Here is a 23,784-nt window from a genome sequence, read left to right on the forward strand (position 1 = left end):
CGCCCTGCGCTGCGCACCGAGGCTGTTTCCGGGTAGGGCGGTGAACCTGTGCGCGGAGTTTGGGCTGGGGAAGGACGGGGCCGTGCGTCTCTTCCCCAGAGGAAGGTGCGGGTCCGAGGGGAAAGCGGAGGGCAGGTGATGGGAAGGTATCTGGAGAAGGTGGCCAGAGCCCCCTAGGAAGTTCACGGGTTGTGCTTCTTTCCACAGCCGTGGCGCAATGAAGAGCTTCTCACAGTAAAGGGAAAGTAGGTCGCGCCCACTGAAAATGCCTTTAAGGGACAAATACTGTCAGACTGACCACCATCATCACGGATGCTGTGAACCAGGTATACCCCTTTGCTTCCTCAGTTGCTTGGAGCGCCATCAGAGCCACTCAGCCTTGTGTTTCCTTTTAGTTTTCTTTTCCTCCTGCCTCTGAAGTCATTTTGAAGTAAAGCAGGCTATAATTTTCCCCGGGATAAAACCAGTTATGAAGCTAAAAGCTTGTACAAACAAGAGGTCTCCCCTCCTTGATCCCTCACGGAAAGTATTGCAAGTGTCACCTTAAATCATTTCCATGAGATCAGTCCCTCAGTCCTCTTCCCTTTTCTTTCCAGGGAGCCTGCAATTAATAGTATGCCCCTATGCTCTGGCATGAAATTAAAGAGAAAAGGAAAAGATAGGTAGTAGGATACCAGTAGTTATTTTCGTGAAAATTGTTTTATTTAAAGTTTCTTAATTTTTGTCAGGGAATAGGGCCGAAAGCCTAAAAATGAGTTTAATTTGCGATAAAAAAGTTTGTTCAACTCATTGGGAGAATCGGAATAAGTGGAACCTTCAAAAAAAATTCTTGAACCACAACATAGTATATTGCAAAATAAAAGAAAAATCTCCTGATTCATTAGATAAAATTCATATTTCTAGGGTATTTGATTCAATGGAATTTATGAAATGAAAAAGATGTTTCTTAGAGTCTCATGAAGAATATTAGCGAATTTTATTTGATAAATGTGATAGGTAAACTATTAACAAGTTTTTTTGCTTAGACCTTTCATGAGCTTTGTTACAAAAAGGGAATCTTTGAATATGAACTGTCACTAAATAAAGGCTGTGCTGTGCTAGTTCACAGGCAGATATTTATCATTATTTTTGACTTAAAAGTTATTAGGGTTTTTTTTTTATACTTGATTTTTGTTGGAATATTTTAATTGAACTTATATAGTTGGGTGCTATGGTAGAGTTCATTTTAGGTAATTTTTTGATTGATGGGAAAAATGTTAATGATAAAGGGGAAAAGCTTCCATTTTCAGAAAATGTTGCTACATAACTGAATAAAATTTGTCCTACAACCCTGTCTACTGTACTTTGTTGGAGATCAGTAATAATTTACCTGTACTAATAAAACAAGCAATCATCCAATGGGATCCAGTTTTTATTCAACTGCCCCTGACCTGTCTAACTTTTAGTACTCTTTTACACTGGGTGTTCTGTGTATTTGAAGTGAAGACATATCACTTATGTTTTACTGAATGTTGGATGTAGTTTGCTAGTTTTAAACTGTTAAGATGTAAATGCCTTTTATACTTATTTTCCACTGACCTTTCAGTCTAGTCTTTTTCTGAAAACACTTCAACTCATTTAAGTTGAATTAGGTTAATGAAATCATCTTACTTAGGAAGTTTACTCATTGATTTGTTTCACAAATTATTATTGAACACCTATTATGTGCTAGGCACTGGCCAAGACAATAGGGATGTAAGTAGTGAGTAAGACATAATGAGATCCTTTCCTCATAAAAACTTTTTAGTAGGAAGAGGTAGACATAAATAAGGGAACAAGGTAATTTGTGACCATTCAACAAGTAATTTGTGACTGGTAATTCAAGTTTTCTAGAGCTTTTCATGTCTTTTTAAAGATATTTTCTGGAAGTTAACATTTTAATATATATTAGAATGTTTTTGCCTCTTTTTTTCTCTCCCATTAACAATAAATCATACAAATTGTGCTAACTTAAAAATTTCATCATCTATCACCAGAAACTTTCCGTGAAGGTTCATTTTCACACTCATCAGGTCAATAGTAATTATTGTTTCCTTGCTTTCTTAGTTAGAATTAAACATTTTCTAAGGAGTTTGTTCAATGGAAGGTTGAAGTTTGTTAACCTATAAGGTAGTTTAGTGTTGTTATTTTATGGGAAAGTGTATGCCAAGTGGGAGGATGTTGCCAGAACTGAAAGAAATATGGTGTGATTGTTTTTAAAAGAGGATATCCTCAGATGGAGAGAAGAAGATGACAGATACTTGGGAAATTCTTTTAATGGGTTCTCCTGAGAGATCTGTCCTCATTTGGATGTTGAATGGGTGAGTCCCTGAATAAGAGCAGTGTATTTCTGCTGTGTCTTGATGGGATAATGGCTCAATAGGAAAGAGTGGTGGTATAAGCCTGCTGCTGTGTACAAAGTATTTCTTAGTTATGTTTTCAGGATTTTTTTAAAGAGAAACTTTCAAACCTTTAAAAACAGAATGGTATAAGGTACCTGATAAAACCATTGTACAAGTCCATTAGTTAACAATTCATAGACATCTCTTTTCTCTTGTATTCTTCCTTCTCCACCCTCATTTGTAAGCAATCTCAGGCATCATAAGTAGAAGGAACTTTTTAGGAACTTGTTTTAAGTTAGGGGAGACTCCTATAAAAGTGGATCTTGTATTCTGGCAAGTGTGTTTTTGTCTTCAGGGAAGGGTTTGAGTTCTTTGGTTGTAGGGAGATGATTTTTTTCTACATGGTCACATAACTTGGATTGGTCTGATCTTGGGAGGGATGGTAAGATACATAAGAAAAATTTTATAAAATAGTGTAATGTTTTCTAGAGTTGGGAATACATTTGTAGATGAACAAAATTATTTCTTAGAATGGAGGCTAACACAGATACGTATAACTAGTGGATGTGTGGAGAGGCACAGCTGAGCCAAACCCGGGCAAAATTTGAATGTTGTCTTAGCATATATATGTGTTCTGGTGGTAGCAGTATTCTGAGGGTAATGGGTGGGAAAATTTTGTTCTAGCTTTAAAATCAGGGGCTGTCATGTGGAAATGGAAGTTGTATATCACAGGAGGTTTTTTGGAGCATATATCTAATTGAGGAAATAAACTTTAAGGAGAACTCTTTACTACTCTGCACATCTGTCCCTTCTTTCTTTCTTTTTTTTTTTTTTTCATTCTCCAATTCTGGAATTCTTGCCACTTGTATAGCCAAACTTTAAAACTTTGAGTTCTTTACAGTTGTGCGGGTTTTCACCCTCTCTTTTGTAGTTGTTTTTTATGACCAGGTATCAGTTGCTATATGTACAAATACGGAAAAGATCTATATAATTGAAATAGATGAGACATCAATATGTTTACAAACTTCTATTTTTCTAAGAGGATGAATTCTACTTTTAACATTTTGAAGTAAGATTTTTCAATTTTTAGTGTGAGGAAAGCAATTGATTTATACATGATGATGATGATGATGATGGATGTTTATTGAGTACTTTATATATCTTAGGCTCTGTTTTAAGCAGGCTAGTTACATTAGCTCATTTAATTCTTACATAACCCTATCATTTAGATAATTTTATTTACCCCATTTTAGAGATGAGAAAAGAGACCAGAGAGTTTAGTTTCCTCTAGTTTTGTCTTATAAATGGCAGAAAAATAATTTAAAGGTAGGTAGTCCAAGTCTAGAGTCTTATGTTTTTAATCACTGGAATTGGTGACTTTTGTGTGCATGTTCTTAGAAATTCATTTAAAATATCTTTTAAGTGTCTCTTAAGATTAGGGTAATTTTGCTTAATGAAATAACTTGGTTCTGAGACATAGTTCCTCCTCTTTGTGTAGAATGAGCACTAGACTTGAAGCATAAAGAGTTAGGGTTAGAATCTAAGGCTGTGTCTATGTATGTAGCATGGAGTACTTTAGCCTCCTTATCGGAAAGCTAAATGCTGCCCAAGCCTAAGCCCTGAAGCAGTAGTGGCACGCATCTTAAAGTAACTCTTTTCTCCTCATACTAATTGGATAGTCCTGGGTTATTATGATAATAGTTGAGTAGAACATTATGGCATAGTAAGAAAAGAGGCAATTAAAATGGGTAGATTTTTTTTTTTACCATAGCCCTCTCTATTTGATAACTGATAGAAACACTCACATTTTCCTTTTCTATTACCTTGATTCATAGTATCATAATCCAGTTTATTATATATATTGCTAATCTGATAATTTTGAAAATAAAGATGACATGGACCTCTGTGTATGAAGGTGAAAATTGTATTTTTAAAATGGAAAAATTATTTTTATTTAAAAAGGTGTTCTTTCTAGAATATTTACTTCCAAACACTTTGGTTCTGAAGTAGAAGTAAATGAAGTGTGCAGGAGAAAGTGAACATTATCCCTGTAAACTCATCCTGATAGAACCTTTGTTAAATTCCATTGGTATCCTTCCAAGACTTCTGTTTACATTAGCGTATATACACAAATATACATTAAATTTATTTCTGTATCTAAATACATATTTATATAAATGGGATCATATTCTATGACCTATTTTTGTTGCTTGATGATTATTGCCATTCTTTTTTGTCAATACTTGTAGAACTAGCTCATGGTTTTTAACAGCTATGAGAGATTCTGGATATTTCATAGTTTATTTAGTCTGGTCCCTTTTGAGAGACTTCGAAGTTTAAAGTTTCTCTCAATTATATACAGTGCTGCAGAGTGCTACAGTGAACATTCTTGTACAACCGTCATTGTGAACTCATCCTGTACTTCATTAGGCAGTGGTTTTTGACTATCCAGAGAGTGGTACCAGATTATCCAGAGGATTTTGGAATGGTTTATGAGGTGTGACTGGTCAACTATTGCCTTAGAACTTTGATTAAAAATGGTGTTTCTTCTTGAAAGGGGAAGGGGAATAAAAAGGCAAACATACAGAAAGTATGTTTAATAATAAAATAATGTCATTGTATTTAAACCTAGTATTTAGCCTAAGTAGCCTTAATTTAGCCTTTAATGGAGCATAATTTTAGTCTTTTTTCCCTCTAGTTTCATTTTGTCTTACAAAGATGGTGAATTATACATATACGTGTGCATATGTGTGTATTTATATGCGAGTATGATTGCCCTTAACAAAATTGTAGCAAATCATTGTTTTACTTCAATAGTAAATGATTTAAATAACCCTTTTTTGTGGGGATTGGGGTGGGTGTTTGTCTTCCATGTAGTTTATATCCTGGAACCTGGAGATCCTCCTTTGTTACAGCAGCCACTACAGACATCCAAGTCTGGCATTCAGCAAATAATTGAGTGCTTTCGATCAGGTATGAACGCTTTACGATGTATTTTTCAATCTTAGAGTTCCTTAGTAATAATTTTTAAAAACATTAAAATATATTTTTATACAATACTTCGAATTGTCATATTTTAAAGAAGTAGATGAGTAACTATTGACTTGGTCTAGAGATTCTTTGTTAGTGCTGTGTATGTATGATGTATTAATTTTAAAATAAATTTGTTTAGTACAGTAAAGAAATATTTACTGATAAGGTACTTCCTAAAGATCCATTGTTATCCTTTGGCATGGTTTTTATAAATTCCCAAATGGCAGTAAATTATCTGGGTCTTTATAAGCTTTGGCACAGTAGATTATTTACTCAGAATGTATGAGATGTCCCTTGTTCTAAATTAATTACCTTATCATTTCCATTTACGTGATTCACCTTCTGCCTAATGCTGGAGTTTCATATCTTTAATAAAACACAAGACAGAAAAAGACATAGTCCAGCCCCAGTATCTTCAGATACATTTGTTCAGCTTTTTTCCCACTACTTTATTGTAAGAATTGGCTGTGTAATACATATATTTTTGTATAGTTGCAGTTCAGTGCTTTAGAATAGGTGTTAGAACATATATGATTGAGAACTGCTAAAAGTCCTATGTTTTGAGTAAAATCTTAGGTTGCTATAATTCTTATGATCCACTTGGAAACTTGGTTTTTGTGACATTACAGGCTATTCATTCAAATATAGCAAACAAATCTGACTGATAATACCTGACTGATGGATATTTAAAGGATCAGAATATCTTTCTATTTTTATTTATTTATTTATTTTTTATAGAGACAGAGTCTCACTTTATCATCCTTGGTAGAGTGCTGTGGTGTCACACTGCTCACAGCAACCTCCCAAGTCCTGGGCTTAGGCGATTCTCTTGCCTCAGCCTCCCAAGTAGCTGGAACTGCAGGCGCCCACCACAATGCCTGACTATTTTTTGTTGTAGTTCGGCTGGGGCTCTGCCACCCTCGGTATATGGGGTTGGCACCCTACCCACTGAGTCACAGGCACTACCCAATATCTTTTTATTTTTAAGCTACTACCTTAATGAAGAATTTCTGAGGTTCAAAGGAAAAAATAATCTATCTGTAACTACTTATTTTGTACTGATGATAAATTTCTTTTTTTTTTTGAATTTTTTTAATTAAAAAAATTTTAATTATAATGGGTATGTATAGTTGTATATGTTTATAGAGTACATGTGATGTTTTGATACAGGCATACAATGTGTATTTATCAAATCAGGACAATTGGGGTATTCCATCAGACATTTCTTGAGATGCTTATTTTTAAATTGTTACAAGGGGGAAAGGATATATTTACTTTGCTTGAGTATACTTAGAAATAAGTTGTCCCTTTAATCTAAATTTAAAAGTTTTTTTCACCTCTGAAATTTTAAGATCGTTTCTTAGACTTTTCATCTTCATCTTCATGGTATTATTTTTATATATATTTAATTCAGTAAGTATTTAGTGTAAACAACATGCTGGTCCTTATGTCGGATGGTGGTATAATTTATTTTAGGGTATTTTTTGTTTTGTTTTACCTTTGATAATTGCTCTTGATTAATAGCAGTGATTTCTAGGTCAAGAAATTATGATAAATACAATTAAAATAAAATCATACTTATTAAGGACACTTTATATTTCTGGTGTAACAGAAGAATAGTTTCTGTTTATTTTAGCTACCTTTAGAATAGAGATTAAAGTCCTTTTTTTTTTTTATCAAGTAATAGAAGTGAAGGTAATAGCTTTTCACATGGAATAATACTCCTTGTTATAGGTTTTATTCAAAATTTGAAATTTGGAGTTAGTGAAGTTATTTTATACTGTTTCAGTTTATTATAGTGTTATTTGATTAAGAAGTTTGATTTGGTTAATTCATAAATGCTCTGATTTATAAAAAAAGTCTTCTAAATAAGATCTTCCACCCCAAATTTGTGTTAAGTTTTAGAAGGTAAATGTTTAAGGCTGAATTAATTGTTTTCTTATTTCATTGTGGTCTTATCTGTTTTCTGTGTTTGCATTTTTTTACTGTGTAAGCTAACGAAGAGGGATAGTGAAACAGGTATTCTGAAATGGTATCATCCCAAAGCCCTTTATCTTTATCTTTTGAAATGTGTTCTTTTAAACATGCCCCCAGCAAATTTGCCTTTTGAGTTATGTAGGTAAATTCTGAAGATACTATTATTTTAATTCTCTAAGTACCCAATAGTTAAAATGAGAAATGATTTAGAAATATGCTGAATGGTTCAGAGGCAATAATTTTTGGGTTAAAGAAAGACTTCTTTATTATTGTGTCCCATAACTAAGAAATTTTAATATTTTCAAGATTATAATCTTTTGCATGTCTGTACAATCTTACATCTACTAAGGTAGCTGTTCTTTTAAGTCAAAACTGACTAAAACCTTGGGATAATGGTAGGGAAGTTTGGGTCACATAGCTTAGGGACTGAGATCCTTTCTCAGACTCTATAGGTTCCTTCCTGTCTGTCTCTACTTCCAAGCACATCCTAAATGGTTCATCTCTTTCTAGTCTCTTTCCAGTATAACTAGATCACACACATTGCATTTAAGGAACAATCCTGGTGGTGCTAGTATCTTTGACAGATATTTGAAGATAAAACTCTGAAATCCATGCTTTTGCTCTTGTAAACCTACAGAGGCTAAATCAGGTTGGGCAGTAGTAATATGTTAGGATATCTACCTTTTAAGTTCAAACTCAGATAGCTACTTTAGCTAGTGTATCTTATCTATTTGTCTCACCCTTTCTGCCTACTCTAGGCTGTCATGAACTGGTATTAATCTAAAATTTCCTATCTAAGCTGAAAGTTCATAAAAAGTTCTGTCTGAGGAAGGAATTGACTCATTTTTAAGACCCACCAACACCACATGTGCTGTACTGACTCCTTAACCAGTATTAACCCATTCTCTTTGTCTTATACTTACACATTTGCTTTGAACTGTTTGCCTCATTTTAAGTTGCAAATTCTTCTCAACCTCTGTATCTCTATTTCTGGCTGTTTGATTTGCAAATTAAGTTAAATAGATTTTTTATATTATATCTGTACCTGTACTTTAAAAAAGTAATAAAGGTATGAAAGAGTATAGAGCAAAAAGTTTTTATCCTATTCTGTCCTCTTGTTTCCCTTTGCTCAGGTATCCGCTGCTACATGGTTTAACTGTCTTCTTCCAGAGACCTTTTACATATATATAGACATACATCTCTCATTTTCTTCCCAGTGCTAATGGTAGCCAACTGTGCACACTCCTGTGTACCTTTGCTTTATTAACTGTAGATTTGACCATTGTTTGACATCGGTCTTTAGGTAGATGCCGCATTTTTGTAGAAGGCTGTGTGTTTTGCAGCTATAGTTTTTCTACTTTGCAGTTGCTGAAGGTTGTTGACTTGAGGCTTGCTGTTTGCTCTGAACTCTTCTGACTTCTGGTATTGCCTGGACTGTACCCTTCCCTTTGTGGAGTCTTGTCTTGGCTGTGTTAGAATCACATCTATGATTTGGTATCTTCAAAGTTTTCTCCTTTTTATTAATCTACTTTTAGTTTATCTTCCTTCCTCCTTCTTAAACCAAACCAAAATAAAAAGTTTTAAGCAACAAATAAATGGTATAATCCTTTTAGATATTAATTACCTATCTTTTATGTATTTATTAAATTGATTTAATTGAGCTTAGTATTTTCTTATTCTCTTAATCATCTGAAAGAGGCAAAGGAGCTCTACAATTAGAAACAGGAAAAAGGGGTAGGGGGAGTAAAGGATAATCATTTTGTCTAATATTTAAAACTCATGTTTAATATGAAGTTGACATCTTCTTTTTAAAGTTTTGATAATATTGTAAGAAGAGAGAATGTATACTATTGTAGAAGAAAGATTGTACCTATAGAATATATTAATACCAGCCTATAAGGAACATTATCTTTTTTGACTCTTAGGGTGGAATAAATTTTAACTTTTCTTTTATAGCATAGTAATGAAAAAAGAGAAATAGATTTGTATGATGTTTACTTTTATTATTATCTTCTTTGATTTAGGTTTGGTCATTTACCTTTTTAGACTCTGTTTTTTTTTTTCTTACTGTTTAAATTATAGTTAGTGTAAGCTGGAACTGGTGATGTGTCAGTCCTGATTCTATAGGCAAAAGCTTAGGATGGAAGTGTGATTTATCTGCGATTATAGGAGGGGGTACCACATGATAGATTTTTGTTTTTTGGTTGTCACATAGCAATTGTAGGAAATTTAAAATGGAATAAATAAGAAAAATGTGGATTTGTTTGATTTGTTGTTCTTTTGTTCATATTCAAAGTATATCATCTAGGATTCTAATTCCTATGAGGACAGCCATTTATATTAGTCTATGAGTTTCTTAGGGGCACAGACCATATCCTTTACTTTCATCTTTCTGTGAATAACAACGTATCTGGTATTTAATAGCTGCTTAGTAAATGTCAGGTTAAACTAAAAGATTCACCAAGTAAGTACATGGTCTTTGAGTACTTTATGTTAAGTGATGATCAGTTAGAAATTTCATTCAGGAGTTGGGTCAAGGACCATAAATTTGCTTGCAATGTTGAGATGATACTAGGGCTAAACAGGCATCCTAAAGAATATTGACCTAAGGTGTGAGCCAATAATAGTCAAGAAGTATACCATTTAAAAAGCATTTCTGCCATACAACCTAATGTGAAATTAAATACTGATTCCTTTTGGAAAAAATAAATGTTTTCATCAGTATATGTAGTGTGTTTTGCCATTAAAAAATAGCATAGGATAAACCCTTAAAGTGTAACTAATTTTTATTGAGCACTTATGTGTGAGAATCTGGGATACTCATTCATTAATTAATCTCTAGCTATCAAAAGCTTTGCTCTTTGGAGAGCTGGTTTTTTGAAAGGTACTGATTGATGATTTATGTAAACAATAGGTAGTGACTTCTAAGATAATTTAAGAACCTGAGGCAAGAAAGAGAACAAAATAGGATTGGGAATAATCAGGAGGAAGTCAGCACAGCTTTCTCTTTCTCAGAATCAAGAGCTATGGAAATGCAGTATAGACTTTATGTTGCTATCTAGATAACCATGTCTGTTGTCTTAGGTGACAGGAGGCATAGTTGGTTGGCTCTGTCTAATTGTAAGTAAGCATAGAAGTCAGAAAATGGTAGCTGATTTTGATTGAATAAAGCCATTCTTTCCCTATGGGAAAAACTTTTATTATAAGTATTTATGGACACATCTTATTTTTCTCATCTGTAAAATATGTAATTAGAATTGGAAAATCTTTTAAAGTCTCTCTTTTGATTCCCCTTAGGGGAATCAAATCAATTTTACATAGATCTAAAAAATTTATTTTTAGGCTCAGCACCTGAGGCTCAGTGGCTAGGGCACTGGCCACATACACCGGAGCTGGCAGGTTTGAACCCATCCTGGGTCTGCCAAACAACAGTGACAACTATAACCAAAAAATAACTGGGTGTTGTTGTGGCTGCCTGTAGTCCCAGCTACCTGGGAAGCTAAGGCAAGAGTATTACTTTAAGCCCAAGAGTTTGAAGTTGCTGTGAGCTATGATGTCACCGCACTCTACCAAAGGTGACATAGTGAGACTCTGTTTTTAAAAAAAAAAAAAAATTTTTTTTTAGAGAGTTTTTTAAAAACATGGAGCTCTCTAATATGTCATTTAACAATTGCCAATAAGTATTATTCTGAGAACTGGTTATATGATGGTGAGGATCAAAAATATCTTTTTTGTCTGAAATCTCCCAGTTTAATGGGGATATAGAAGAGTAATTACAAGATAGTGAGATAAGTTAGTAAGGATGTATTGGAGTATGGTGAAAGATTTTTAACAAAAAAACAGATGAGGTCAGTGACATCTTGCTGGAGGAAGTGACATCTAACTTGGGGCCTGAAGAACTACTGAAAGTATGTCAGACCAGGATACTAGGAGGATGTTATAGTCAGAATAAACATAGGTGAAAACCTGAAAAGTGAGGGGAGAGAACATTTGATATATGTGCAGACCTGAAAGAAATTTAGTAGGCCTGCATCAGGAGTAACTGTGTGTGGGGTTGGGGTGGGATGGGGGAAGCATTGCTGATTGATAATTAAGATTGATTAATCAAGGTTAGAGGCAAATACTTCTTTTTGGATGTTTATTGGGAATAAATACACACTCTCTACTGAATGTAACTAACTGTATAATTAGAACTAATTAAAAAACTGATAATGTTTTTATTTTTGGACGATTGAGAACCTAGTAGACAAAGTGACATGCCTAATTTAGGGATTTTTACTCTTGACAGTTATTTATGTATATCCTCATGTTGTTTATAGACCAATTATTTTATACTTTAAATCTGCGACCATTTTGAATTCTATAGTTGAATTCTTTTTTTTTTTTTTTTTTTTTTGAGACAGAGCCTCAAGCTATCCCCTTGGGTAGAGTACTGTGGCATCACAGCTCACAGCAACCTCCAACTCCTGGGCTCAAGTGAGTCTCCTGCCTCAGCCTCCCAAGTAGCTGGGACCACAGGCACCTGCCACAACGCCTGGCTAGTTTTTGGTTGCAGCCGTCATTGTTGTTTTTGGTGGGCCTGGGCTAGATTTGAACCCGCCACTTTAGGTGTATGTGGCTGGCACCTTAGCCACTTGAGCCACAGGCGCTGAGCCAAGTTGGATTTTTAAGTTAAACCCAGTTCAAGTTATTTTTGTGTTCCTCTTCAATCTTCTTGATTACCTTTAAAGGCAGAATTGAATCTGTAGTATGGGTTAAGCAGGTTTTTTATTTTAGAATCAAAGTGAAAAAATTTCTTGTTTTGTCCCCACAGTATTACATTTAGCTACATTTTCTGACAACTGCATATAGATTGATTATAGAGGCTTAGATAAAGTATTTATATAATCAGTTTACCCTTTTTCAACTTAGGTTTTTTAATTTTGTATTACTATGATGTAGAGTAAACATTTTGCATTTGGAAAATGGTAGAAATTATTTCATTACATACATTTTTTCTAGTAGAAACCTAGGTATATAATTTAATTTTGGGGGTATGTAGGTTTATATTTTCTTTTGTAATTTCATAAGATAGATTTGATTTGGTTAGTTCTGTTTTACAAGATAGATAAACCAAAGTGAAAATATTGTTTAGCTCTTTAACTTCACACAACTAGATAATACCAGATTCAGAATATAAAGATGGTAAAGTTCTGATAATCAGTCTTTTGGCAGAATTTTGAGGGTTAACCAATAAAATTCATCCCCCAGATTAAAAGTAAACAGATTTCAAAAGATTGAGTCTGAACTACTTAAATTTTACAGACTCTAAAATATTATAGTACTAAGATAGTTTAAGTCACAGAGCTTAACTGTTGAATGACAGAACATTTTGTATATAAATAGTCTTTAGGGTATTTTTGGGGGCACTTTGTTTTTTTCCTTCTTAAGTCAATATTTTATCATTTTTCTTTTATTTGAGGAAACTAAAGGCACATTAATTAGTAAAGCCCTGCAGATCAGTTTTGTTAAATTAGCTGTGGCAAAGACCTGTAAAGGCAAAAGATCTTCCATTTGTTTTATTCTTAGTGGATGTTTTTATTTAAAGATTAGGTGGTGTTGGCCATGTATTCTCCTCTGCCTAAAGATCTTTCATCATGGTGGTTAAATTCCCTAGATCAGTAGCATTTCTTCAACAAATTCTTATTGAATATTATTAGAGCAGAACAGTTTGTGCTTGTAAATAATTCAGTCTTGGTCTTCGTTGCGTTGGGCTTTAAAATCTAGTAGAAGACAGGCATTTAACTAGAGTTAATGTCAGTACTTAGTTAATTGCAGTTGGGATAAGTGTTTTAAGGGAGAAATGCTTTGAATACATTTATAGTACTATTAACAGGCCTAAGGAGAATTCACAATTATTTCTCGGTATGGACAGAGATTTTCTATCATCACACTAAGTAGCCATAATCCCATATTGGCCCATAACCTGAAGTAATTTGAGCTGAATTTAAATAGAAAAGTCACGGGCAATCCTATGATACAGTTTTCAACTTCTTTAAGGAGTCAGGGGAAAATGTATTGAAGAACTTCATTTCCTAATGCAGAAAAGAGCTGAAAGAACTAGCCAAACAATTTGGCAGAGAGTGATGGGAAACATTTAATTTTTCTGCCCTACTTCAGATCTGTTGAGTCAGAATCTCCAGGGGAGGATTGCATACATCTTCATTCTCAGCTCATTGTAATGATCGACCAGATGTTGGAACCACTGCCTTGGGGTAGCCTAAGAATTGATTAGCTGCTGCAGTGGCAAAAGGGCATCAATTTTTGCTGTCTTAATGTTCAAATGATAGTAGAATTTTGCTTAGAATTTAGTTCATAACTGAGTTCTAAATATACTGTGGTAGAAATTGGCAATGCCTGTATTTTGTTTTCAAAGAGTAACTCCTTTTAGATTGTCAGCAGTGGTTGCTGAGTTTAAAAATGCATGTTAGGCTCAGTGCCTGTGGCTCAAGTGGCTAAGGCGCCAGCCACATACACCTAAGATGGCGGGTTTGAATCCAGCCTGGGCCTGCCAAACAACAATGATGGCTGCAACCAAAAAATAACTGGGCGTTGTGGTGGGCGCCTGTAGTCCCAGCTACTCGGGAGGCTGAGGCAGGAGACTCGCTTGAGCCCAGGAGTTGGAGGTTGCTGTGAGCTGTGATGCCATGGCACTCTACCCAGAGGCACAACTTAAGGCTCTATCTCAAAAAAACAAACAAACAAAAAATGCATGTTAAAGGTAACTTTTGTGTCAAGTTTTTCTTTCTTTTTTCCTTCAGGAACTAAACAACTTAAGCATATTTTATTAAAAGATGTGGACACTATTTTTGAATGTAAATTGTGCCGCAGTCTCTTCAGAGGATTACCAAATTTAATTACCCATAAAAAATTCTACTGCCCACCGAGTCTCCAGATGGATGACAGTAAGTTTTTTCATATATTTAGTTATGTCTTTTACAGTTCTCTTATACTGTATCTATACATTTGTATTAAACCAGTATGAAATTTAGTACAGAAAATTAGATGATGGAGAATAGAAGGAAATACTTGACTTAGTATTATATTCAGTTTCTTAGGTACTTTCATATCAGTACTTTCCACTTTTCCTAAGGATATCATGTAAGAGGTTAGATTTAAGAGTTAATTTCTTCGTTTTTAAAATATTGGATATTGTTTTTCAATGTTTATGTGAACCATATAGTTTATATTACTTTTTACTTCTTTCATAGCTTGTTATCAGATGTAATTGACCACTTACTTAGATTTCCCTTAAGTTAATGAGAAGATTGGAAATAAAGAACAAAGAATGAATAAATTATTTGATTTCTTGGGAATGGTGGAGAATATTATAAAATCTGTATTACTCTCTCTAGCATTTTCTAGGTCTTGATTTGAAGATTATAGTTTTGTTCTCAAATTGATTGTATCAGTCAATTTCTTTGATCCATCATTTTGTTAAAATTAAGTTGTCTGTCACAGGCTAACTTGAGATCCAAAATAGCTTTCTATGACAAAGGCAGGTTGACTAGTATAATTTGCGGAACCTGATATTTATTGAATTAAGTGTATTGTCCCTGTATGATTAAGTTAACAGTATGTGTAATGGTGTTATTTTCTTGCTCTAAAGAGTTAGTGGAGATTTAAAAAATATTTTAATAATGTGTTACTTCATTATTTTTTGTTTAGAGATTTAACATTTTTTGGACTTAGAAAATACAGAACATTGTCAGTCTGATACCATAGATGCACTGTGGATTTTATGTATTTTTCAACTTAACTTTTTTGGGATGGGTATAAAATGCAGTGTCCAGATAACAAAGTATGGCTTTAATTATTATAATGAAGCTGGCTTAAAGTATTATATAGGGCATAGATGAAACAAACATTTTATTTTTTGTCTCGAAACTCTTTTTAGCAATATTTGATTTTGCTGTATTTCTTTTTATCAGTGAGATATAAATTAAAGGGCAGTCTCTAGTTCGTTTTAATTAACCATTTAATTAACGTACTGGTAGAAAATTAGTTTATCAGCCAGGCATGATGGCTCACATCTATAATCCTAGTACTTTGGGAGACATGGGTGTAAGAATTGTGGAAGGAGAATTACTTTATCTTAGGAGTTCCAAGACTAGTCTAAGCAAGAGCGAGACCCTGTCTCTACAAAAAATAGAAAAATTTGCTGGGCATAGTGGGGTGCATCTGTAGTTCAGGCTACTATGGAGGCTAAGGCAGAAGGATTACTTAAGCCTAGGAATTTGAGGTTACAGTGACCTGTGATGACACTGCTCCACTCTTAACTGGGGTGACAAAGTGAGACTCTGTCTCTAAAAAAAAAAAAAAAAAAGAAATTATTATTATTATTATTTTTTTGAGTCAGAGTCTCATTATGTTGCCCTCGGTAGAGTGCTATGGCATCACAGTTCACAGCAACTTCTAACTCTCTTGGGCTTAAGAGATTTCTCTTGCCTCAGCCTCCCAAGTAGCTGGGACTACAGGCACCTGCCACAATACCCAGCTATTTTTTTGTTGCAGTTTGGCTACAAACTGAACCCACTACCCTCTGTATATGGGGCCAGCACCCTACTCACTGAGCCACAGGTGCCACCCAATTAAGCTATGTGGGAAGCTGAGGCAAGAGAATCGCCTAAGCCTAGGAGTTGGAGGTTGCTGTGAGCTGTGTGATGCCACGGCACTCGACTGAGGGTGATAAAGTCAGACTCTGTCTCTACAAAAAAAAAAAAAAAAATTAGCTTCTTTTTTGGTAGTTACTTTTTATTTTGTAATTGTAGAGTTGATTTATATAGAGAAATAGATAAATGGATTTGCTAGATTATTACTCTTCTTAGCTTGGCAATACTCATTTGTAGAAATATGAAAGTTTTTCTTATATGTATTATTTTATGCATATTCTTTTTTTAAGGGTTAAAAGGTGTTTTATTTTTTATTTCAGGTTGACATAAGGGTACAAACAATTAGATTACATTTGTTTGCATTTGTTAGGTTGAGTCCAAGTTGTAGTTAAACCCTTCACCCAGAAGCCATGCTGTATACTCTTACCTTGTGCCCATTGTTAGGTGGTAGGTAGCACACCAAAACCCATTCCCTCCTTCCCTCTCCCTTCTCACTCCTTCCTCCTCCCCACTCCATTTGGATGTAGTTGTGTTTTTCTCTCCTGTGGGAGTACAGTTGTTCATCTGTTGGTTTTGTATTAATATTGAGTACACTGAGTCTCATTTCTTGATTTCTAAATAGATACCAGATTTGCTGCTAGATTTGTAGCTAGATTTAGAGTTTATGTAGAAGCATAACCAATGTTAGGGCAGTCCGTTACCATAGGTTTGCCTATAGTTTGGTTGCCTAGCTCTATTCTGGGACTACATCTATAGTTTTTAATCATTTGTTTTAGTAAATTTGTGTCATGTTAGAAGATGTAATAGGATTGAGTTTAGGAAATACTTCTATACATCATGTGATTAATGTTTATGTATTTGCTCATAAATCTTTTTCATTTCCATAAAATGTTTAAATAGACTAAATGAGAGTAAATGTAGATTAAGTTTATAGGAGTGCTGTTATGTTTTTGAAAAACCATCATTTTTATTTATGTAGTAACATTTCTAATCACTTTTTTTCCATCCTGGGTTATGTGTTGCCATTGCTAGTCTAAAACTTTCAGACTAAAAATATGAAGTATCATTTTTATTGTTTAGGATACATAAGTGTTTGTATTTTATGTTAAGAGCACTTAAAAGCAGAAGTAGCTCTTTAGATTATGCCTATTCCTTAATATTTGTGTATCTTGGCAAGAATTTAAATTAAAGGGAATTTTAATTTAATTAATACTAGTTTTTATCTTCTTAGAATACTGAAAAGGAAAAGATGCTCTTATAAAAATAAACATGAACTAGTGATATAATAAATTTTAAGGTAGAAGTTCATAATATACCTTAAAATATTAAGAGGGCTAGAGCAGGCTAATTATATCAGATTAAAATGTTGTTTTTTTTCTTAACAGACCTTCCTGATGTGAATGATAAGCAAAGCCAAGCCATAAATGATCTCCTAGAAGCCATATATCCAAGTGTGGACAAACGAGAATATATTGTTAAGCTAGAACCCATAGAAACTAATCAAAATGCAGTGTTTCAATATATTTCAAGGACTGATAATCCTACTGAAGTCACAGACTCAAGCAGTACCCCGGAACAAACTGAAGTTCAAATACAGGAAACTAGTGCTGAACAGTCTAAAACAGTACCAGTTACAGATACAGAAGTAGAAACTATAGAGCCCCCTCCTGTTGAGATTGTTGCAGATGAAGTTGTACCCACATCTGATGAACAACCTCAGGAATCACAGGCTGACTTGGAAACTTCTGACAATTCTGATTTTGGTCACCAGTTGATATGTTGTCTTTGTAGAAAAGAATTCAATTCTAGACGAGGTGTTCGCCGTCACATTCGAAAAGTCCATAAGAAAAAGATGGAAGAACTAAAAAAGTACATTGAAACACGAAAGAATCCAAGCCAGTCCTCCAAAGGACGCAGTAAGAATGTTCTAGTTCCATTAAGTAGGAGTTGTCCAGTATGTTGTAAATCATTTGCTACAAAAGCGAATGTAAGGAGGCATTTTGATGAAGTTCATAGAGGACTGAGGAGGGATTCAATTACTCCTGATATAGCAACAAAGCCTGGGCAACCTTTGTTCCTGGATTCTGTTTCTCCTAAAAAATCTTTTAAGACTCGAAAACAAAAGTCGTCTTCAAAGGCTGAATACAATTTAACTGCATGCAAATGCCTCCTTTGCAAGAGGAAATATAGTTCACAAATAATGCTTAAAAGACATATGCAAATTGTCCACAAGATAACTCTTTCTGGAACAAACTCTAAAAGAGAGAAAGGCCCTAATAATACTGCCAACAGTTCAGAAATAAAAGTTAAAGTTGAACCAGCAGATTCTGTAGAATCTTCACCCCCTTCCATTACCCATTCTCCACAGAATGAATTAAAGGGAACAAATCATTCAAATGAAAAAAAGAACACACCGGCAGCACAGAAAAATAAAGTTAAACAAGACTCTGAAAGCCCTAAATCAACTAGTCCATCGGCTGCAGGTGGCCAGCAGAAAACCAGGAAACCAAAACTTTCAGCTGGCTTTGACTTTAAGCAACTTTACTGTAAACTTTGTAAACGTCAGTTTACTTCCAAACAGAACTTGACTAAACACATTGAGTTGCACACAGATGGAAATAACATTTATGTTAAATTCTACAAGTGTCCTCTTTGCACTTATGAAACTCGCCGGAAACGTGATGTGATACGACATATAACTGTGGTTCATAAAAAGTCATCTCGCTATCTTGGGAAAATAACAGCCAGTTTAGAGATCAGAGCTATAAAAAAGCCAATTGATTTTGTTCTAAATAAAGTGGCAAAAAGAGGCCCTTCGAGGGACGAAGCAAAACATAGTGATTCAAAACATGATGGCACTTCTAACTCTCCTAGTAAAAAGTATGAAGTAGCTGACGTCGGTATTGAAGTAAAAGTCACAAAAAACTTTTCTCTTCACAGATGCAATAAATGTGGAAAGGCATTTGCCAAAAAGACTTATCTTGAACATCATAAGAAAACTCATAAGGCAAATGCTTCCAATTCACCTGAAGGAAACAAAACCAAAGGCCGAAGTACAAGATCTAAGGCTCTTGTCTGGTGAGGAACAGTTACAGAGTTTTGCTTTTTTACCCCCATCGAACTAAAAAAAAATCATTTGACCATAATTTATAGCTGGTTCCATTTTAACACATTTGCTTCCATACATTTTATGGCAATGGGAACTGCAAGAGTAATGTGCATATTGCATTTACCTCTTCAGTGACCTTTATTCCAGTGGCTTGGGAACAAAAGTTAACTTCAGAACTTATCTTCCACAGGACAATGCAAAGTAGTTATAGGTAGATGGCACAGGGTCAGTGCTTTTCTTTTAATGTTGTAAAATATATACATTTATATTGGCTTATGTTTACAATAGAAGTCTTCTGTTTAACTAACTTTGCACAGGTTTAATTTGATTCAGTGACTTAGTCTACTAATTAATGCATTGTAGGAAAGTTAAATATATTAGAATGAATTTGTGAAGGCAATAATTATAGGAAAAACATTTTTGAGGGACTGTAATTATTGTAAAAATTAATCTGTGACGGCTAAATAAAGTGCTGCACTCTGAAAAAAAAAAATCCCCAAATTAAATTTAGAATGATTAACATTTATTATTTACTTTTGACATAGTGCTTCCAGGCAAAGGGGAAAAGTTGGTAAACAAATGTTTAGATTTTTTTTTCCCCCTTGGGAGTGTGTGTTAGTTACTATTGCAAATAGTGATTATTTAGATCCCAGATAATCTTATTTTTTCCTTTTCTGTTTAATAAACTTTTTGGTGATCATTTCAACATAGTTAATATTAATTAGGGATTTTTTTTGTGGTTATCATTATAAGAAAAGTAAAATTCTTGTTTGGAAGAAGGAAAGAGATTAACTTTTTAAAGAAAGTTTTAGAACAAATGTTAGACTTTTAAAGTACAACACAAGATAAGGAGTGAACTCCCTACACTTAATTTTTGCAAGTCTATATATATTTTAAAAGTTTACCTTCAATACCATTGTTCTTTGTATTAGGCATTTAATGTATATAATAAATATTAAATTAGTTTGAGATTCAGATTCTAAAGCAACATACTTAGTTTTGAGTGCTGAGTAGGTTAAATGTTACGGTTTGATTATCACACATTGTTGTATTTGTGTGGAAAACTTGAGATAAAACCATCCTTTAGAAATCATTTACTGTTGTATAATTTAAAAACAAGGTTTTATTGGTAAACTCAAAAGTGTTCATTTATTCCCATTTCTCCTCAGATAACTTCAAGTGATGTACGAAAAGGTTTGGAGTTCATTTTTGTGGAAAGACTTTAAATTGGTATTAGAACCACTAAACGCCTTCAAATGGTACTATGAGAAAAAAAAAGAAAAACATTTTCATAAATATTCAACTGTAACTGCTGTTTGCTGACTAAAATAATAACCATCTAACCACTTGTTTTTAAGGCACTGCCTATTCCAGTACTTTCAAGTAGCTGTGACATTATATACCATCATCACAGTCCATCAGCTAACCACCCCATGACCTTGTATATTTGGTCTATAGTTTCTGCAAAAATGTTGCAAATTTTATTTTCCAAGCAGCTGGTTGACTAAAAGGATCATCAACCTAGAGAAAATACCAATTTTTAATTGACAAAACCTTTTTAATTGACAACTATCTTAGTGATTTTAGTTTTGTTTTACTTTATTTAATGAAATTTTCATCTGGATTGTACAGAAATAAGATTTTCTAGTGAGTGTATGTTAGGAAAAAAGACAAATTAGTACCAACACATTATAAATATTTAGCTTACTAAATATTTGTAATAATTTTTTCATCCATTTATTTCTAACTTGTTCTCTACAGCACTTAAGTGTTTGAAAGTTTCAATCTAAAATATATACTACAGAAAAGTTTCAGTTTATTTTTATGCATGGATCATTACATTTTTCATTTCTAAACATCTGAAGTTTTTATGAAGATTAAACATTCCCCTATTTTTAAGTTTTATACAAAGCACTTTAATGGTAGATGCAACCTTTTCAGTTTTTTTTTTAAAGGACACACATTTACTAATTTAATATGAAGGTAGCATATAGCTTACTGATATTTTATGGATGCAGACAATCCATGCACAACCACTTCTTATGGTAGTAGTTTATTTCTTTAAATATTGCTAGAAAAAGGAAGATGCGGGTGTAAACCCTAATTTTTTTCTCCCAAGAAAAATCTTAAATGACCACTTTAGATAATATTTGATTCCTACTGTAAAACTTAGAAAATAATGAATTCTTGTGCATTTTTGTAATCAAGATTTTAGGAAAAACAGAAGTACATCTATCTTTATGAAATTTTGGGGAGGTTTTTATGTATCAATATTTTATACTTTTTAGGGACTATTTTATTTTTTAGATTTTGTGTCAAATTATAATTTTAAAAGGTACAGCAGGAAATATACCATGTTTTTATATAGATTCATACCTGTACTTAGGAGGGGCCCTGTCCATCTATACTTTTGTATAAAATTTTAAAATGTTGAAGATCCATAAGGTCTTAATAAAATGATTCTATAGCTAGAAAAACATTTACCCTTCCCAGTGCTTTGCACTAAAATATACTGTGAAAGGAAACTAGAAAGACTGTAATTGTTGCTGGAAATGTTCTATATTGAATGTACATGCTCTTGTTGGAAAAATGTACTATATGTGATGGAAATAAACCAGACTCAAAGTTATTTCAGCTAAATGTGCTTCAGCAAAGGTGCATTGGTTGAAACTTAAATGTTTTATTATCAGATTTAAACTTATTCAGTGACTATGAGCAGCTACACTTGAATTATATCCTGTCAGTTTTATTTTTAAAAAATAGAGTAATAATTTCTCTTTAATTTAAAAACAAATTTACTTTTCCACTATGGAAAATTTGTACTTGTAGGTCTAACTTTAATGACTAATAGTATAATATATTTAGGGAACTAAATGTGTAGGTGGTTATTTCATTTACAAACCATCTTATAGTTGCACATTATTAAACCTGTATGTTTGACTTTTGCAAGGTGTTATCTTTTATGCATTCCTATACACAAGATAGATTCCAAAGATATTTTTCAGACTGAGTACCTTAACTGGTAAAAAGATAATGAGGATTCCTAAAAAGCTTAGGGTAGCTTTTTTCAGCATTCTCTCATATGTATTTCAGCCTTTTTTTCTCTGCTTACTTGTTAAATGCTGTAGGAAAGAAAGAAAAGTTGCCTGATGTTGCAGGAGGAGAGCCCAAATGGCTGAAATTCCCTTGTTTCACTCACCTGTTTCCACAGGACCATTCACAGTATGTCTATTCTGAAATAATTCTAGGGCCAAAGCGTAGGAATTTAAAAGAAGAAAATGAGAGTTCCAGGGGCTTTCAAAAGATTTCATCTGGGTCATGTAGAAACAAATAGCACTTTGCCAGGCCTTCCCTCAATTAGGCCAAGAGAGATTGGGGACATTTTACCATAACAGCCAAATTAATGGATGCATCACAGATGTAAAAGTTAGAGGCTAAACTGGGACCAGTTCAGAAAGGTGCAACAAACAAGAAGTTATTAGCAAATATTTGTTCTTCCTATTCCTTTCTGGTCTTTATCTTTGCTGTTTGTTTTATTTTGACTCACCCTTTGCTATTTCAGAGGCTTAGGCTTGAGGCTTTTGAGAAGAGGCCTAAGCAATTTGTGCAAGAAGCTTTTCTACATGTAGGCTGTATAAACAAATACTAAGGTGACTTTTTATTGTTGAAGCAAGAAGTAGTTAAAGTCATGAGAAACTGCTTATTTTATATTAAAACCTATCTCTGGCTATAAATTATATCTAACTTTGTTGCTATTTGATCAATTGAATTTTTCTATAGAATTCAACTTGTATTTCTTCCTAAAGATACTTTCCATTCGTAAGTGTGGTGGAAGAGGAGAAGCAGTAACAGGTATAGCTTCAACTTCGTAAGTTTGGCTAGTGCAAGTGAGAACTGGATGAGGTATGGCTGACCATGTGCCTTGTATACACAGCCACCATTTTTTGGTATATATCTCAATTCCCTACACCTCCAACCCCTTCCCCTACTCCTTACTTTAAGAAGAAAACCTTTGAAGAATATATACTGGGGGTGCCAAAAAAATGAATACACATTTTAAGAGATCTTGTTGGAAGTAAAATTGATGATTCCCAAAAAAGTGTATGAATTGCAAGTAAAAATGGATGTGTGTAGCATGTCTAAATACACTTGACCAATAATGGTACCTTTAATTCAATTTCAAAAAGTAAAAGGTAACATCTCTTAACATGTGTAAAATGTGTATGCCTTTTTTTTGACACCCATCCTTAGTTTTTTTTTTTTTTCCTTCTGCTGTTCTTGGTTGCCACAGATTGCTTTTATTGTTGAAAAATAGCTTCACCTTTTTAAAGGAAAATGTATTTGTTATATTGCTTTATGGTCAATAGGCTATTCTACTCAGTTTACATTCAAGAGCCTGTGGATGTGTTAGGGAGGTTTGTGGTTTTGCTGTGGCTTGAGGCTATCAATATAAAAGAGGAATGTCATTATAGATACTATGGCAAATACATGTGGAGATAGGCATAAATGGCTGCCATTCCCTATCGAGGAGTTGCAAAAGATCTCTTCAAATAGCATGATCTCTGAAAATGAGGTACAAATGCTACTAAAAATTTTAGAAGTTAGGTTTCCAGATTTCCTTCAGTAGCCCATGGAAATATTCTAGATCCTTAGT

The 23,784-nt window shown here is 33.7% G+C and overlaps 1 protein-coding gene across 5 annotated transcripts in view; it reads left to right on the top strand.

Annotated features, from left to right (window-relative positions):
• ZNF800 (zinc finger protein 800) overlaps positions 1 to 23,784 on the top strand; it is a 50,443-nt gene that overhangs the window by 893 nt on the left and 25,766 nt on the right. Inside the window, exons 2-6 of one of the 5 annotated variants that reach the window (XM_003789769.2) lie at positions 208 to 326; positions 5,238 to 5,333; positions 14,171 to 14,314; positions 17,407 to 19,099; positions 20,300 to 22,075. In XM_003789769.2, the coding sequence (XP_003789817.1) occupies positions 266 to 326; positions 5,238 to 5,333; positions 14,171 to 14,314; positions 17,407 to 19,099; position 20,300 (1,995 nt within the window). In that variant the 5' untranslated portion in view covers positions 208 to 265 and the 3' untranslated portion in view covers positions 20,301 to 22,075. Of the gene's footprint in view, positions 1 to 199; positions 327 to 4,727; positions 5,334 to 14,170; positions 14,315 to 17,406; positions 19,100 to 20,299; positions 22,076 to 23,784 lie in introns of those variants that run through there. The other 4 variants (XM_023513213.1, XM_012805136.2, XM_023513214.1 and 1 more) reach the window with 4 other exon arrangements.

The sequence above is a fragment of the Otolemur garnettii genome, unplaced genomic scaffold (genome assembly GCF_000181295.1).
Source record: "Otolemur garnettii isolate 467f Iridium unplaced genomic scaffold, OtoGar3 scaffold00037, whole genome shotgun sequence".
NCBI classification, from domain to species: Eukaryota; Metazoa; Chordata; class Mammalia; order Primates; family Galagidae; genus Otolemur; species Otolemur garnettii.